The following is a 19,155-nucleotide window of genomic DNA, read 5'->3' as shown; positions in this document are numbered from 1 at the left end:
AAGAAAACACACTTGGCTATCATTGCAGCACAAACTTTTGTATTGCAATAATGTAAAATCAAGAAACTTATTTTCGTTTTCACCATATTCACCTCAAAATTTAAAACATTTCACGTTGGTTGGAATACTTCACTACTAAAATTTACACCCACAAAACATGACTCCATTTTTTAACATTACCAATGAGTATTTCTTTTCATTGGTTGCTCGTTGGCACTTAGCGATAGCTATATCTAGTAATATATATTAATATATAATAATTTATATTATATGTAGCCAACATCAACTGGGACGAGGTCAAAAACATCATCACAAGTTTTCTCAGCAATGACTTTAACGCTAGGATGATCAACAAACTCAACCATTTCCTTACTGTCACCATCACTCCTGGACACCTCGCAAAAGTAGTTGTTAAACATTTCAGCCACCATTAATGAATCAGTAATTACACGCTCATTCTCAGTCAGAATTATCTTTGATTGTTTCTTTTCTTTGCTTGGCAACAAAGGTCTTAACTTATTCCAAAACTCACCATGATGTTTAGTGTTTGACGATGCCTCCATGCAGAACGCCTTCAACCCTTTTCGTTTCAGGGATGTGACCTTGTTTCTCTGTTTCTTGAATTCCTCCCAAGAGGTTGTTGTTGGGCTCTTTGCATGTTTCTTAAACAGTCGATTACGACGCGAGATTTCGCGTTGAATTAATGGAGTTATCCATGGCAACTGATCACCTCTGACCCGTTTTTTCTTTATTGGTACATGTTTGTCCAACACTTCAGTGTACAATTGGGCCCAATGGTGCCATAGATCATCAACGTCGTCATAAATGTAAGCGGAATTCCAGGGAACAGTTTTTAGGTCATTTAAAAATTTTTTTAAGTCAAATTGTTGCATACTTCTGTATTCAATTTCACGTGCCTTAGCCCTAGGTAATTTATTCTTTCGCACCGCATAGATAAGATCGTGATCACTGAGACCCATATGCAAATTACCACAAGTTGCATATCGTTCCGGATGGCTAGCGAGAATGACATCGAGTAAAGACTGTTTTTTCAGTCACCCTTGTCGGTTCACTAATTTGGTTTTGCAAACAGAACCTATCACAAAGGTCCATGAGTGAGTTATCCTCAGCAACAACACCGTGCTCCCCAACAAGCACGTCGATATTAAAATCACCAATCAATAATATTTCCTGACGGCTTGTATACATAAGTTCAATAGCTGATGTAAGCGACGACAAGAAATCAGTAATTTTACAGAATTTAGGTGATCTGTAGCACGCACACACTATAAAGCGAGCCTTTTTAGAATCCATGACATCAAGACATAATGATTCGACTGATTCGGGCTCCAGATTACGTCGTCGACAGACAGGAATATCTTCCCGTACAAAAGCTATCAAGCCACCAGCTCGACTTCTTGACTTCTTGACTTCTTGTATGTCCCATACTTCGTCAAAGAAAGCGCGCACAGACAATGAAAGTAATGAGTAAGTCACTCTAAACAACTAGAGCAAAGTAACAGTGCTCTCGAGGATAGTTTTGAAATAAGAAGTCTTCCTAGATGATTTTTAACATGAACCAGTAATTCTTGCTATTTTTTAATTCTGCGTTTTGATAGACTTTGAGATGTTCTTGAGAAGATATTAAATCGGTAAGCACTGTTGTTCCCTTCGAAAAACTTTTTGCGTAAGCACCTCACTAGAGGCTGGTTAAACTAAAACCACATTTGGCGACGTGGCATTTTGATTACACAATTTTAATTTTAACAACTATTCGAGCGTGTGAAGAATGAAAAAGAGAAAAATTACATACCAGCGGCTTTTGGATGTAGGGAGGAATTGATACTTTCTACAATCCCACTTATCCATTGCTTGTAACTGATAGACCTTCCCGTTCTTATTCTTGGGGGAGGCCAAACGATCTCTTGTTCATTGTAGAACTTGACGAATGTAACGCACTCTGCCTCGAGCGCAGTAATGTGATGTTAAGGCCGCTAGTAAACTAGTACTAAAAAAGCACAATAGGCCGTTTTTCATTGTAAGGAGGTCTTCTCACACTTCTTCTTCTGAAGGTTTTCCGTGCTACGCAGAACTTCTAGAATTTCATTAATAGCGCTTTGATACTAACATTAGTGTAATTACTTGAAACGCTTTCAATAGCTGGACATTTCACTCGTTTTCTACTGATTACTTTGAATTGTATATCTGGTAAAAGTTAAGTCTGCCATGGCCAGGAACAAACGAAGAACAGTGAAGGACAAAGAGAAGCTGAAAAAGATCAAAGAGGAAGCATGAAAGAGGTGGAGGCAAAAAAAAATCCACGGAGAAAGCGATGAGAAAGCGATGAAAAAGCTAGCAGAGGAGAAGAAGCGCAACGAAGATAAGGAGCGGTGAAAGTTCAAAGAAATTGACCCATCGCTAGTTGTGAGAACGACGAAGTTTCTTGGTGCTGGGTCATTTGGCAGTTGCTACCTAGCCTTTTACAGAGATATGTTGGTAGCTGTCAAAGAATTTAAAGAGAGGAAGAACGTCGACCTCGCTCACCTGAGAAGCGAAGTGCGCCACGAAGCAACAATCTACTATACAGTAACCAGTCCGCTTACCGCCCATATCACTCATGTGAAACTGCTCTGCTTAATATTACCGACAACTGGTTGAAAGCCATGGACAACAGTGAACTCGTTGGTACTGTCTTTTTAGACCTAAGCAAGGCCTTTGACTTAGTCAACCATGACATTTTACTTGCTAAACTTGATAAATACCACACTGCAACAAACACACTAGACTGGTTCAGATCTTACTTAACAGGCCGCACACAAGTTGTATCCGTCTCCGGTGTGTTGTCTAGCCCTTTAAATCTTGAAGTCGGGGTACCACAAGGTTCCATTTTAGGTCCGCTTCTGTTTTCTATCTATATGAATGATCTACCCCTCCTGTTAAAGAACACTGAAGTCGACATATATGCCGATGATACAACGATCTGGTCGAGCGGAACCAATTGTACAGATATTCAAAACACTCTTAATAATAGTCTAGACAAGGCCAACAGTTGGTTTAAATTGAACAGGATGATACCAAACACAAAGAAGACCAAACACCTGCTAATTGGTTCTGTTCAAAGGCTATCCCAAAGCAGCGAGACTACAATGGAAATTTATATCAATAATATCAAATTAGAGGAAGTGGCAGGGGAAAAGCTGCTCAGAATTGTCATTGACTCAAACCTTTCATGGAACTTACACATTGACTGTTTGATTAAAAAGTTAAACTCTAGAATATGTCTCCTTAAAAGAAAAAAGGTTTATTTAACCTTTGCTTGCAGGAAAATGTTATACAATGCCCTCATCAAGCCAATACTAGAGTATTGTTGTATGGTCTGGGGCAACTGTACCGTTGGTAATCTCCAAAGAGTTTTACGACTACAGAAACAATGTGCTAGGCTTATTTTAGATGCTGATACTCACGAAAACTCAGTCAAGCTTTTTAACAAATTACATTGGCTGCCTATAGATGATATCATACGTATTAGGAAGCTTTATTTGCTTCATAAAATAAATCAAGGACATTGCCCGGCTTATTTTAATAAATATATTGAACATATAAGTAACACCCATAATTATAACACGAGATCCGCTTCTAATAACAATATTACAACACCAGTTTGTAAAAGGAACTCTGGCCTTAGAACGTTTCACTCAAGCGCTTGCCGTTTGTGGAACGCACTTGATCCCGAACCAAAGACACTCTCTCATACTAATTTTAAAAATTACTTAGTTAAATTTTACCGTAGTACGACTTCTTTTCTTGATCATTTTAAGATTTGTAAAACTTTTTAGTTTCATTGGTAGCAAATCAATCAATATTGTATTAATAGTAGTTCTTAATGTAATTTTAGTTTGTAGATTATATAGGTAGTCAATTATTCAATCGATACATTTTAGGACTTTAATTGTTGGAGGGCCATTATGAAAACTACTGGGTGACCAGTAATCAATGTCTTTACCCTCGTTAAATAAAGTTATTACTTACTTATGAAGCGACCATGATCAAACACCTGAAAGATCACCGTGGTGTCCCTCTACTCTTTGGTATCATAACCAAGAGCGAGCCCATTCGACTTGTCACCAAGTTCCACAGGAACAAAAACAAAGGCCTCACTTTACACAAAGCCATAAAGAAAGAAAAATTAGAAAAGCCTACTTGGCTTGAAATTTAAAAAAAAAAATTATCGAGGCGTTAAACCACATTCATTCGTGTGGTATTCCTCACAACGACATGAAGAGCAACAACGTGGTAATGGAGCAACGAGGAGAGGAGTGGAACCCTGTGATCATCGATTTTGGGAAAGCTCGTTTCTCGTCAGATCCCAAGCCGGCGATGTCCATGTCCACCCATCAACAGGAGAAGTATTGAGAACAGTATCCACACATTGCCTCCAAAATTGTCAACGGGAGTGGCAGGCAGAGTGCCCAATCTGACATATTTTCTATAGGGAAAATAGTTTTGGCAGTATTGGATTTGCTCCCAACAGCGACAGCAAGATCGTTGAAGGTGGCCAGAACTGCTCTGCGAAGAGCCAGCAAAACGCCTCTCCTTAAAGGAACTTTCAGAGGCACTCTGAATATATAAACGACGAAAAGTACGGATTGTTCGAATTCTCTTCTAATTTATCGGCTAGTTTCTTAACAAATTTGAGTTTTTCTTCCATTTAGCTTTTAGTGCGCAATAAAAGCGCTTTTATTTCCAACTCACCAATATGTCAATGCCGAAGAAATCGGTGTGTGTTCAATAGATTCAAACGTTCCTGTTACTAGTGAGCAAGTCCTTTGAGTGTTTATAGTGTAAAATACCTCCATTTAGATTATAGCATGTTATAATTTCGCAAAAGGCCTATTGTTGTGCAACGCTGGTTTTGACAAATGGCCTATACGGTCTGACCCCAAGTTTTGGGATGGTTGCTGATGCGGTCAACAAGACTTGTAATTCTTCAAGGAGAGGTTTGTCAAACTTTATTCAAGTGCATTATCCTAAAAGAGATCACGACCGCAAAAAAAGAACTTCCAAAATTTTATCGCACGTGGGCTTTTTTACTTTAATTTTTCATGCTGCTGTTGTTTTAGGTTAGACTTATACTTAATTTCATAAACATTTGTTTAAGCTATATCAAAAGTAAATATCCAAAGCAATGTAGCATTTTTGAGACCTGTATGTTTACTTGTGATTGTCTTTTAATTGAAAAGAACTTTGTAAACACGCCAACCGTAAATTAAGTTAATGTTAATAGTATTGTAATACATGTATCGTAATGTAGTGTATGCATAATTAGTGTAAGTATAAGTATCAGTAGTGTAAGTAGCAAGTACAATGTAAGTGTAATTAATACTGTTAGTAGTGTAAGTGATCGTCTTGTAAATAAAATTGTTTAAAAAAAAAAAAAAGTGCATTATGTTTTGAATAACAATTCCATCCTTTGCTATAATTTCCATGATGTTAATCTGATGTGTTTTAATTTCAACAAGCTCAGTAACACTGTTTCTTCCTCGTTTGGGGAACTCACTACTGGTTCTTTTGTCTTTAGGTAGCAGTTGTTGAACAAGGGTGACAAAGCACTTATCTATACATTTCAAGACGCTGTCAGAGGCAGAGGAGGCATTGAAAATTGATTATGTTTCCAGTGGACTTGATTTTGGTGAACTTCAGCCCAGCAGCACTTCACAAAGGTCAACTGCACTCACACTTGATAATCCTCTGTCCCCTATCATCCAGTTTTCTCCATGTAAGGATACACAACCACTTACTCGCAGTGTTGGGGATCTGATCAAAGACTTTGTTGCAGTCGCAGATTCTAAGTCATTTGTTTAAGATAGCTGTTATGGAAAGTGGGGGACATGAATTCCTTCAATATGTCAAAACAGACCTTCTGGTTTCAAGCCTAAGCGCCATGAAAAATTTGTTTACACATGGCAAACATACTTTGTTGACTTAGCAAAATGCTTTGAAGATGATATTCCTCAGATGCCTCTTAACCAAATACCATTTGGTTTGCTGGATTATAACATTCATTTCTTCGCAAAGGGAACAACTCAAATGCTTGGTATTGAGGAGCATTATGTATCGTGGCTGGCAACAATGTTTTCCCATTTTGGGCATAAGTGGCTGTCTCCATAGAGGACCAGCATGGCAGTATGAAATTGAACCAGAGGTATTAGGTGAAGAGGTGTCAGTGGAAGAGGAGACTGTTGAAGAAGAGTCTGTTGAAGTTGAAGAGGAGTCAGTTGAAGTGGAGTTTCTTGAAGAGGAGTCTTTTGAAATGGAATCTGTGGAAGAGATTGACATTATTCAAAGTGCATTACAGGAGTCTTCAGTCTGCTTGACAGTGGACATCAAAGAAATAGCACATGCTTCCCACTTGTGGACCAATGCCAGAACAAGCCAACAAATGGATATAGAAGTTGGATTACTGTCCTTCCAGCGTATGGAAAGGATTCATGGTGTGCAACCTACTGGAAACTGTACAACAAGGAATCCTGGGATGTACAATCCTCTGAAGGTTGGTATTAAATTGGTTGTTGAAGGCCAATGTAAGAGGGTTAAAGGTCAACACACATTTCTTATTCCAGGTGTATGGTTGATGTGCCCTTTGTATCCTAGGTAATCAAAACTGAGGTAACCTTATCAGTTGTTAATTTTTTTAACTGATTTTCCTCATCTTGCACTTGCTAGATGGAAATAGAACTATTTTTCCCATGGCCAACGTAAAAAAATACATTACTAACAGAACAACACAGTTTTCCTGATTTAAATATCTGTGGTACCAGTTCCTAAACAAATATTATTAATTCCAGACGTTTGGCACAATAATTGTAATCATGAGGTGCTAAGGAAAATAATTTCTATTTGGGTGTGTACGGGTGTAAGTTGTTTGGCTTTGAAATAACCTGATGTATACAATGTCATTTTTCTTTCAAGAGCAAAACTAATATTGCAAGCATTGGAGTACGCCAGATCCAGCAATACATCTCAACTTCTGGATTTTCTAAAACAGTTGATATTCAAGTAAGTTTTGTAATTTCCCTGCATCATTTTTGGTGGACAGTTGATAACTAATTTAAATGTAGCGATGATAAAGTTAGAAATAGATGGCCTAAAGGTAAAGAAGTTCAAATTTTGATTGCAATAACTTTAATTTCTAAAAAAGTAGTATTTTTACTCAAATAAATACTGGTTTATTAGGTACTCCAAACATTACTCACTGCCATCTAACTCGAGTTGCATTTTCTTTTCATTCTGCTTAAAGACTGTGTTTCTTGCTTATTCTTAACTTGGTTAATGTATAATTCAAGTGGATTCAATGAGTACTTGTAAGAAATCCAGTCTACTGGGTATAACCTTTAGGTTTCTGCAATTAAAATGAGGATGGTCACTAGACTGTTCACGCATCTATGTTTGCTATCAGTGTTTCTAAATGTTAGTCAATGTTTGATCCTACTAAATTTAGATGAAAGTGCTCAAACAAGCAAAAACTTCTAACCCACAAGGAAGATGGTGGATCAAGGCAGATGCCTTTGATGTCAGAAAGGGCTCAAGGGAGAGCATGCGTGGAACATGGTCTGGCGATGAAGATCTTGAAGATGGCTCTCTCAAGAATTTGTATACTGATTACAAGACCAGATATGTATTTGTGAAGCTTGCTAAAAGAGAGAAATAGAGAAGTTGCTGGTTGATCTGGAGAGTGATTTTGAATTTCTTACTGCTGGTGTTGAGGTTGCTAGTGGTGTTTACACCAAGGCAATTCAAGTTGGAAAGTCATCAGACCAGAAATTGATGGAATCGCCTTGGAGTGTGGTGGAATTTGAAAAACTGGTGGAGAAATGCAGAAATTTGCAAGTGGAGCTGAGATCATTTGCAGACAGTATGAGAAATGCAAACACCAGAAATCTTACCGCATTGAAATCAAGCCTGTTAATTTATCTAAAAGAGTTGTTCTCAAAGAAGCCTACTGCTGCTAGCCATGTATTGGTGTTTATGATTGCAGATGAATTAAGAAACAAGAAACCATATGCAATTCCTGTGCGTTTCATGCCCTAAAAGTCTCTAACTGATTTAAAATTGAGAAAATTAGAGATGGATTTAGAGGATGCTATGAGAAGTGAAGGAATGACAGTTGTAGGTAGGTGAAGAGGTTTCATACATTGCAGTTATTTACTTTAGGTATTCAGATCCCACACAAAGACCCACAAAGTGGTTAAAACCCATGCATTACAGCATTTGCAGTCATTGCTTCTTTTATTGTGAAAATGTCTACATCTTTCCTTCAATTTTTTTTTCTATTTTTTAGGTTTTATTACTGATTGTGATTCCAGGAATGAAGCACGAAGTATGGGTGTGAGCAAAATATCTTTTTATCTGCAACTTAGTAGTCATGGTATGAAGTTCTTTTGATAATTTAATATGGTTAAATGTTTTAGTTTAAACAGTTGCTTTCTTTACGGTTCCTCAGAGATGCTCTTCATGACCCATCTACTGGCTTGACATATGAGGCACTTACTGGCAAAAACAAGCAGTTGGTGCCAGACTGTGAGCACCCAATTAATCCTGGAGTTATTTCATTTCTGGAACAGAAAGGCCATAAAAGTGGGGCCCGTGTCATTAAGAGAATTTACAACTGGCACAAAGCAGTTGATGGAAGGGGACTTCCAGAGAATCAACGGTCTCTAAACTGCAGAGAAATGAAGGAGTGGCTGTTAATAGATTGGATGCCCTGGTTTAAATTCCAGCCAGATTACATCAGTATTGACGTAAACAGGTAATTTCCCTTTGTTTTTTTATGGTACTGCTTTGTTTAAATGCATAGTGATATTATGGTGTCCAGGGTTAAACAGTAACAAAATCTTCTTCGGAGATAATTTCACTCATTCTCAATGCAGTGCAATGAAAATGGTTATTAACATTTCTTACAAGCTACCAAACAAAGCACTATATATGGAGGGCACTTGTGGGTCTCGGTAAACTCCTTATTTATTGGAATGCAATTTATTGGATTTTGAGTTGGAAGAAATATATGTGTGACTTTACTTTTTCTTAACACAGAATTTCTGGGTTTTGAGACATACAAATTCCTTTTCTACCTCAGAATAAACATTTTCCAGATCTTTCCATTTTATCTTATTCTGATTGTCAAGAGATGATATATTTCCAATTTTATACAAGAACTGGACAGTCTTGCTAAGTAAATTGACGTGCAACAGCAGTTCATTTAGCAAGTTCTCACAGTCGTCTCCTCCACTTTCATGGTGAATGCCTCCATTTATTTCCTTGGATTCTCCAACACATATTTCAAAAATTTCTCTAGCCCATCAGCCATCAGCCATTGTTTCATTCTCCTTGTTCGGATTGACGGAGCTTATTTCCTTCCCAGCAAACTGACAGCAAAATCAAGAAAGTCTAAGGAATCAAAACTTATTGAAGTCGTTCTGATATCCCGCCAAACATAACGGCCACTGATGATGAACATGTGACACTCACGTGACCTTGGTCAACCTCGCCCCAGGAAGTTTAAATATAATTTCGCAGTTTAAATCAAATACAAATAATAATTCGTAACTTTACATAAGTTTTAAAAAGTTTAAATTTAAATGACTGAAAAGGATTAAATCAAACCTAAGCAACTGAAAGAAATATTGCAACAAAGTTAAAAGCACAGTTAAAATGTTAAAATTAAATGGGAAACTAGATTCAATGAAAAACTTAAACTAGTATTAAACAGTTTAAATAAGAATTTGTTTTAAATTTAAGTACATGTTGGATATGAAGTTTAAATTTAAAAGAAAATAAGTTTAAATCAAATATAAATATAAAAGGATTAAATATTGCTACATATGGGCAGGCTTAGGGAGATTGAGACAAAGAGATTTCCTAGCGATTAGAAAACTAAACAATACATATTGTTATCAGCTCACCGTAAATATTGTATTCATGACATGCAGAAAAATAAGGTTTTAAGGTATTTTTTGATTCAGATATGAAGGAGCATTCTCATTCTCATTAGTATGTATCTATCTTTTACGCTTTTCCTTTTTATGCATATATTATAATTATTTCCGATATAGTTATGATCTTCCTATTAGTTCTTTTATTTAGATGTGTATATATTTTTAACATGTGTTTCATAATTACAGTGCTGATTAAAAGCTTTTACCAACTGTTCCCTCTGGGTTCAGGTGATTTGTTTAATCAGGGTAAATAAAGATTAATTTTATCATTTTTGCTCCCGTGTGTGTCAACTTGGGCTTTATTTTTTGTGGCCCATTCCTCCAAACGAATGCATAAAATAGAATTTTAAAGGCTCAAAATATCTATTTGATATCTATTGAATTTTGGTGCCCAGCTTAAGTTTGCTGGAGGAAATGGATGCAAGAATGAGAGCCACCAAAGTGAACTGGGTGTTCAACAGGAAGATGTATAGACTGTGGCGTGTCACTAGTCACTGATGATTAAAATAAATTATAACTATTCTCCAAAACTTTATCACTGATTTAAATAAAAGTTGTCTCGAAAATCAATCTTGTGTCTGTTGCATATGGTTTACAAATAAGCTTTAAGTTTTAGTGCTCTGGCTAATGCACTTTAAGCTAAGAAATCAACTGATCATTGAAGGGTATGTCATGAGTTATTGGAAGGAGATGGCAGAGTCAAAGCTCTCACCGTTTTATTGAATAATCAAAACAAATCTTGTAGATGTAGCCATGGGCATAGAGTCCTCGATTTGATGAACCAAATGCTAGACAACTAATTATCTGATCACAAGAGGGCAATTTCCCACACTGCTGATTCCCATATTTGTGAGATAAAAAAGTTAAAGTTCAAAAAGCTACCTCGGCTTTGATGGAAAGCCAACAAAGATCAACATAGATTTGCCTCTACGCTTATTGATCAGCTGAATTAAGAAAAATCTTTGTGCTGGGCTCATAACTTGGACAAGGTCAAATAATTGCTTGAGAAAGGAGATAACTTATGTGCTGTTTTTGATGCTGTTTATTATGACGTTCAGCTCTCTCATTTTTTAGTATAACAGGTGAGCCTCTACTATGGTTACAATCTTACATGAACCTGTCTGATCTTATGTGGTATGTTTCTATTAACGGTGGTACCTCTGTGAAACATCCTCTTAGATGTGGAGTTTATCAAGTATCTGCTTTAGTACCCATTTAACATCTTCTTTACCCGTCACCGCTTTCAGACATTAAAAGGAAATTCAATTCAAGCTATCATTTCTATGCTGATGTCTCACACCTCTATTTGTTCATCCAGCCAACTATACCTGGTGATAGAGATCTACCTGTGTTTGACATGGAGAGCTGTGTCAATGAAAGTAATCACTGGATGCTGATTAATTGCCCTAGATCTAAATAGAGACAAGACTGAACTATTGACAATCTCCACCAAATATGTTTTAAGACCACTTCTTTGAGATATCTCAGTTGTGAAGAAACCATTCGCTCCTCGCAGAAAACGAGGAATATTGGTGTACTATTTGATAGTCACGTTTGTTCCAATGAACATGTTGCTAATATTTGAAAATCTTTGTTTATCATCTCTGAAACATCAACTGCATCATGAAGCTCCTAACGCTGTCCATCACTGAACTACAAGTTCATGCATTTAAGTCTCCAAAGTTGGCTCACTGTAATGCTCTACTTTACGGCCTACCTCACAGCACATCCAAACTGCCGCTACTTGACTCATCACCCTTACAAGAAAGAATGATCATATTGTACCCATCGACTTCCAGTGAAACTTTGCATAATTTTATAATTTGATTCATAACCCATAAGGCACTCAACAACTTGGCACCATTGAATATATGGGATATGCTTACACCCTACACCCCATTGGGTTAATTACATTAATCAGTTAGAAATCTTTTTATTCTGTCACACAACTTAAAAACATATGGTGCTAGATGCTTCTCTGTGGCAGCCTTAACAATGTAGAATGCTTTGCCATATGACATTAAAAATAGTTTGGCGTTGCCCATTTTTAGAAAAAGATTTAAAAAGAAACCTTTTGATATTACTTTTAGACTGATTCTTATTCTGAGTTTTTAAGATTTTCACTGGTGTTGTAAAACGCCTTTGAACATTAGGATATTAATGTCATATAAAACCTTTTAGTATCATTAGTATTATTATAGCAGCAGAATAACCTTGATTACCTTACATCGCCAGTCTTTCCTTTAGTCATTTACCAGTCACTAATTGTTAATTTTGCAAAAACATACAGAGAATTGCTATTTTTGCCGGATTAGAGTTGTTTTCATAAAGTTTTATCGGAAATATTTGTTGAGAAGACAAGATTTAAAGCCCACCAGCAAACATGTCTCATCACGAGCATTGGAACGTAAGTTTACCATATAAGCAATTTAAAACTAGAGGACACCACTGCAACCAAGATTTATTGTCCATAACAGATAATAAGGCCCCAATCACGCAATTTTGAAATTAAAGCCTTTTTTGTTTTTTTCAGGGACTGCCAAAAAGTATCATGAGCACTTACGGAGGATTGCCCTTGGAAAAATAACGGATGAAATAAAATTGAAAAATAAGAAAAATCTTCGAAAAGAACGAGTAAGTATACAGTTAATATGCATTAAAATAACTTAAATGATACATTTTGAATGATGCAATGAAAGTTAGTTGAAAAGTACTAAAAAGCAAATTTTTCTTTATCTCATAGAAATATGAGAGAAGAAAAGCTCATGTCAAGGATGAGACTGAGTCCCGTGCCTTCGCAAAGTTAAGTAAAGAGCACATGTCTAGTGACGATGATGACACAGATACTGATGAAGGCGAAGGAGGATGGGTGTCTAGGCCCCCAAAATACAGGAGCAAAACTCTTGAAGCTTTCCTAAACAAGTAAGAAGCATACTAAAGGTTTAGTCCTTTACTGGTATTTCTAATAGCAAAAAAGATGGAAATGTTTCTATCCTTAAAAATTGTCCGGTATTGCCAGACTGTTACTTGTTATTGGCAATGATGGACTGTAAATGTCAGGTAGGCTTTAAAGTCAGTTTATTTGTTAGTCACCCATTAGCGCTTTTTTGCCCGTTTTTGTTTAGGGGTTGGATTTACTTCACGGTTTCAGTCAAGTCAACGGCATCTTCTAATTATAATATTGTTATTGTCTTAGGCTTGACAAGCGCAGCGAAAAGACAGAAAACGCAACAAACAAAAAGTGGAAACGAACAAAGGCTCGTAAGGGGAGCCTGTAGAAAGAGAGCCACCCACAGGTTCTCCTAGATGGGCGCTGTCCGATGAATGAAGGGAAATCATGCAAAGGAAAGAGCAGGAACAAACCGAAATGTAAGAATACTGCTTAGCCTTTACACTCCTTATTGGATGCTGTCGCTTTTACTTTTAGTTTACCAACTATGAAAGTGAAGCACAGAAGAATGTATAAACTATGTAAACCGATGTAAAATTCTCTGTCTCTATATATTGCATGCTATGAAAAATTTCGTAATATGCTTGTTTCCTTTATACAAGGTTGTTACATTGTTTAACTAACATTTTTTTTGGTTCAACAGAGAACTTGAGGATGAGGAGACCACTGACGAAAGCAGAGTGGAAGAAAGAGAAGGAGAAGAAAGTGATAATGACAGCTCCTCAGGAAGCGATTGTGATTTTGAGAACGAATAGTTTGTTTTTCTGTGTGGGTGTGTGTGTTAAAGGAATGGTGTGATTGTACATAAATCACAACTTTTAATCATTGGATTATACCTTTTCGTAAATTAGATTTTCAGCTTTCATTCTTCGCATTATTATTAACAATACTACTTTTGAGAAACACAAATGTTAGGTTTTTTAGTTTTTTTTAATGTATATGTACTACGAAAAAAACAACACCTGACTGAGGAATACTGAAATAAATTAACAGCTATTTGTAATTGAAGCATGAGATTATTCACGATTTTATGATTCCACCTAGATCACACCTAAGCAATGCAAAAATCTTTAACGCTGAACGTACCCCGTAAGAATACTCGACAATGGTGAATTTTCCCATTAAGATTGCTCAAAAAAGGCTCGTTAAAGCCCCACAATACGCACCTTCTACTATCAGTACCCTTCCTGCTTCATGCAGTATACATCATATATACGGACTTGTGTAATAATGAATAAGAAATCCTGCAACGACTGTATACGTGCCTTCAACACAAAATCAGTATACCTTATAATTCCTTCAGTATACAACATGTATACTGAAACGAGTACTGGCGTATAAGAAATCCTGCTACAAGTGTATAAGATCCTGCTATTTTCTTGGCATAGCCTGATGTATACTGATCCTTAAACAGTACCTTATACATCATGACACCTTCTTATAGATTCCGTACACGACTTTGTGTACTGACTGTATAAGACCTACATAAGGGACCGTATTCGGATTATTTCACGCAGTGAAAGTTCATATGACACGTGTCCTGCATATTGCTAGGATCAGCAATGTTAATCGCGTAATGTTTGTAGATCGAAATAAGAGAGGGAGAGAGGACACCTAATTATTTTGCTAGAAACTCCTCTATTCTGGAAGGTGGTTTTGACTCTGACATTAAAGGATTTGAAAAATAAAAAGGACAAAGCTACTTTAGGAGCCAGATAATGACAAAATTGGTCTGAGAAACATCATTGAGGATAAAAAAGAGGAGGTGGATAATGGCGATGTAAGAGCACCAGAGAGGCCAAACAACTATTGTCTTAGTGGTTTGTAGTGGACAGAAGCACCTCACGATGCAGAAGCACTTCCTGAGTTCAAATGTCACCACAGTATTACTTTCTCCTTGTTAACAACTACATGCTGACTTAAACTGTTTGAGAAACAAACAGGTCCGCAGTTCAGAGTCCAAGTGGAAAAGAAATCCCTCCTTGTTGAGGGAATTGACTTTAGGGAGATTTCCTTTCTAGGTTGATAATTGCCATGAGCATCCATTATTTGTCATCACATACAGAGTATTGGAAAGATTATTACATTTAGGGCATCCCTGAATTTGCAAAGGTGACGCCAAGAAAAAGACTCCTGCATATAAATACATATTTACATCTGAATGATAACTCTTAGACGCTAGCTTGTCATTCTGCTGAGGCATACACACTCTACCAACTAAGGCCATTTCTAACAAGCTTAACAGCCAATTTGTCTCAGCGTTATAACCCCAATAGCAAGCAGGCAGTGGAAGAAGTAAGGATCAAGTATATGGGGTATGCTTCTCTCACACAGTATATGCCAATGGAGCTTGCTTTCGTAACACATTTGACTATGCTAATCTTTACTTTCATTTACAGCCAAAATTAACTAAATGTAGCTAAATCAGAATAGAGATATTGTAGATAAGATTATCACTTTATGTTTTGCAATACTTTTGATGTTCTTCTTAAAATTTAGTTATTTAGATTTTGGTTTTTTTCATTTTCCCTTTTAAATACAGTCTTAATGTCTTATTTAAGCTAACCCCTACTAAGTTAAGAATATGCCTCCCCCTGGAACTGAGAAATCTTTTCACAGAAACTTGGCAACAAATGGCAAAAGACGGGTTGCTTGTCACACAATGGTTGTGTCACCAAGTGGAGGCCCCTAAGCCTCACGACTGGATGGATAAGACTTCTCTGGAATATCAGGCATGGTTATTGCCAAGCTAAATGCAAGTACCAAGAGATGAAAGGTGATCAGAGGCCTTTGAAGAAAAAAATGATCAAAATAAGCAAAATGAACTAGGGCCCTGGTCAGTTCTGAACAGTTTTATTCTAAGTGTTTCATACAGTAATGTTGCTTTACAGACAATGTTTCTTTGTTTAATCGACCTGATATTGCAGATGAGCAGTTCTTTAAGGTCAACAGCACCTTAGAGCATATGCTTTGTTTCACCCCTTTATGGTCACACAAACACTTCAGAAATGGGCACATGCAGTCCCTTAGTGCACTATACAGCTTTTCCAGAAGTTGTCGGAAACGTATTGTTATCAAGTCGCGTGACTATAGGGCGTGGCGAACTTGACACCATTGTATTGTACATGTGATTGAACCAGTAAGAGTCAACAATGACCGGAAATTCCTGTGTAACCAAAAACTAAGACTAGAGCTGATATAAGAATGTACAATCGCGTAAATTGATCAGTTAGAGAGTTGTACTCAATGTGATCGGGTAGTGAGAAAATAAATAACTTTAAAACATATTGTGACTTTTGGAGAGAACTGGAGGAAAGGGGGACATTCTCCAAACGTGGCACCTCCGACGGGACCGCTATCAACTTTGGCTGTGAGTATAATTTAGTCCTGAATTTTCTTTAAAGCTACACAACCGACGGCAATGGAAAACGCGAAGGGAAAACTGCAAACGAAGCTTACACAACTGGGAATCCATGCCAAGCGAACACAGCAAGTGCTCGATTCAGGATCTGTAGAGGCTATCGAGAGACACACGGGAGCGTTGCAGTCTACAATATCCGAGGCGGATGAACTGAAGCGCGCTTTGGAAGCGTTAAAAATCGAAGCAGAAGAAGATCTTGGTGACATAGCCACGTGGAATGCCGAGATTGACCATCAACTAATGAAAGCTGACAAAGAGGTCGGGAAGCTTCGCAAATGGCTCGAAGAAAGAAGACGCCAGGAAGAGACAAACGCGCGCGAGGAACAACTCAAGTTCGAGTTGAAGCTGCAAGAACAAAAGATGAAACTCCAAAACGACCTTGCTACACAAGAGAGCCACGAAGGGGGCGGGTCACCCAAACAAACAACGCAAGCGAAGTTACCGAAGAATGAGATAAAAATGTTCGAAGGTTCTTACTTGGATTGGCCGAGGTTCTGGGGCCAGTTTACAGAAACGATAGATAAAGCAGAAGTGGCACCCATCAACAAATTTACCTATTTGTGTGGGCTACTGGGACCGAAAGTAAAAACCTCTGTGGAAGCCTTGCCGTTTACATCTGAGGGCTACAATAGAGCCAAGTCGATACTATTAAACAACTATGGAAAGGAATCCGAAATAACGAAGGCATACATAAAAGAAATAATGGCCCTCCCCGTCATCACAAGCGCCAACCCTAGGAGGATAAGTGAGTTTAGTGAGACATTGACGTACTGTGTACAAGAGTTAGAAACGATGAATAAACTGAGTGAGGTTAACGGAAACGTGCCCATGACACTGGATAAACTTCCAGCGATTCGGGGAGACCTAGTACGAATGGATCCAGAGTGGGAGAAGTGGAATTTCGCCCAGTTGTCAGAGGCAGTAAGACTGTGGACGAAAAGAAACCCAGTTGAAGAACAAGAGACGTCAGAGCAATTTAATTCGAAACGTGACCGCTCGAATAAGCTCTTCCAAGCACGAGGTGGCGAGGGTAAACCAAACAAGTGCGTTTATTGCAGTGATGCGACGCATAGATCGTCTGAATGCCAGAAAATCTCAACCGTGGACCAACGGAAGCAATTTCTCGCAAAAAGAAGCTGTGTTTTAATTGCGCAACACCAAATCACCGCACCGCAGAGTGTTTCAGCAAGAAAACATGTTTACATTGCCACAAACGTCATCACTCCTCGATATGTGATCGTGAACAAACAGACAGCGGGAAGCAGACGTTGATGACAGCCAGTGAGAACAATGAAGGAATCATGCCAGTATTAACAGTAAAGGTCGATGGTATTACCTGTCGCGCGTTGATAGATACAGGAGCGGGGAGTTCATATGCATCTGCAAAGCTGTTGGATCTTCTAAAGAAAAAGCCAAGTGAAACAAAAACAAGACGTGTGGATATGCTAATCAGCTCAAAAGTAACCAAACTAGAAGTGTACGACACCGTCGTGGAATCCTTAGATGGAAATTATCAGATGCCTGTGAAGCTAATGAAGGTCAACAAAGCAGAGCTATTATCGATTGAAAATCCAAAGTACGGAACACTGGTACACAAGTACCCACATTTAAAGGGAGTCAAAATCACAGACCTTGACACGAAGGACCAACTTCCTATACACGTCGTAAAGGACAGGATGGAGAGCCGGTGGCAGAGAAAACTAAACTGGGATGGTTTATTATGAGCCCGGGATCAGAATTTGACCACAACACGATGCTGCTGACCCAAACATCACAGAGTGACTATGAGGACTTATGCAGGCTTGACATACTGGGGCTTGCAGACACACCAGAGCATGACCAGAGCTTTGTGCACGCAGAATTCAAGGAACAACTTCAAGGAACAACTTCAACACTCACCAGAAGGATGGTATGAAACTGGACTACCATGGCGAGGAAATCATCCAGAACTACCAACAAACAAACAAGGGAGCTTACGACGCCTGTCAAGTTTGACCAGGAAACTGCAGCGCAGTAATCTGACCGGGGAATACGATGGCATAATAAGAGAGCAACTCCAAAACAACGTAGTTGAAGTCGCACCAGTAGAAGTCGTGGGGAAGGAATTTTACATTCCACACAAAGCAGTGATTAGAGAAACGGCTGAAACAACCAGTGAATCAAAGATGTTGGGACTCAAGTGGGACAAAGACCATGACATCAGGAGACATGCAAAGTATTTGCGAACCTGTAAGGACAAAATGTGGAGTCGATGGCAAAGAGAATACCTTACAGCACTAAGAGAAAGACACAACCTGACGCACACAGTGAGCAAGTTCCAACCAAAGAAAGGAGACGTCGTCATAGTGAAAACTGACAGCAAGAATCGTGGAACATGGCCGCTGGCCATAGTGAATGAAGTTTACCCTGGCAATGACGGCGTCATACGCGCAGTCCAACTTAAAACTGCCAAAAGCATGCTGGAACGACCAGTACAACATTTGTACCCATTGGAACTTGAGTGTGACGTCAGCACTCAAGTGGCAGATCCACGCTTAAACCCACAGGCTCAGGATTTCCGCCCTAGAAGAGACGCAGCAGCAGCAGCAAGGTTGCAAATGAAACAAGTTGCAGATGTTGAACAATGTGAACTGGAGGAAAGGGGGACATTCTCCAAAAAGTATCACCAAGAACTAAATAAAGTAAAAATAGAGGGGAGAGAGGTAAAGCATATTAAGCTGAGGAAGCATCCAGATAACAGCTTATGTCAGTGCAAGGCAAGTAAAGATGTTTCAGAGTTAGAGTACACATGA

The 19,155-nt window shown here is 38.2% G+C and overlaps 1 protein-coding gene and 3 pseudogenes across 1 annotated transcript; all 4 read left to right on the top strand.

Annotated features, from left to right (window-relative positions):
• Positions 1-2,343: 2,343 nt before the first annotated feature.
• LOC131774351 (uncharacterized) lies at positions 2,344-4,621 on the top strand (annotated as a pseudogene).
• Positions 4,622-7,498: 2,877 nt separating this feature from the next.
• Positions 7,499-8,810, top strand: LOC131773403 (uncharacterized; annotated as a pseudogene).
• Positions 8,811-11,103: 2,293 nt separating this feature from the next.
• On the top strand, positions 11,104-13,697 carry LOC136283783 (uncharacterized). Its single transcript, XM_066172977.1, has 5 exons — positions 11,104-11,187; positions 11,311-11,371; positions 12,526-12,626; positions 12,736-12,914; positions 13,586-13,697. Exons 1-5 carry the CDS (start codon positions 11,104-11,106, stop codon positions 13,695-13,697), a joined length of 537 nt encoding a protein of 178 aa, XP_066029074.1.
• A 2,666-nt stretch (positions 13,698-16,363) lies between these two features.
• On the top strand, positions 16,364-19,155 carry LOC136283782 (uncharacterized; annotated as a pseudogene).

The sequence above is a fragment of the Pocillopora verrucosa genome, chromosome 10, assembly GCF_036669915.1.
Source record: "Pocillopora verrucosa isolate sample1 chromosome 10, ASM3666991v2, whole genome shotgun sequence".
NCBI classification, from domain to species: domain Eukaryota; kingdom Metazoa; phylum Cnidaria; class Anthozoa; order Scleractinia; family Pocilloporidae; genus Pocillopora; species Pocillopora verrucosa.
Note: the sequence above shows the minus strand (reverse complement) of the source record. Positions and strands in the feature narration are given on the sequence as shown.

Coding starts and splice junctions, on each gene's coding strand:
- LOC136283783 (XM_066172977.1), top strand. CDS start 11,104: ATGAACCTGTCTGATCTTATGTGGTATGTTTCTATTAACGGTGGTACC. Junction 12,627..12,735: donor AAAATCTTCGAAAAGAACGA/GTAAGTATACAG, acceptor TTTATCTCATAG/AAATATGAGAGAAGAAAAGC. Junction 12,915..13,585: donor CTTGAAGCTTTCCTAAACAA/GTAAGAAGCATA, acceptor TTGGTTCAACAG/AGAACTTGAGGATGAGGAGA.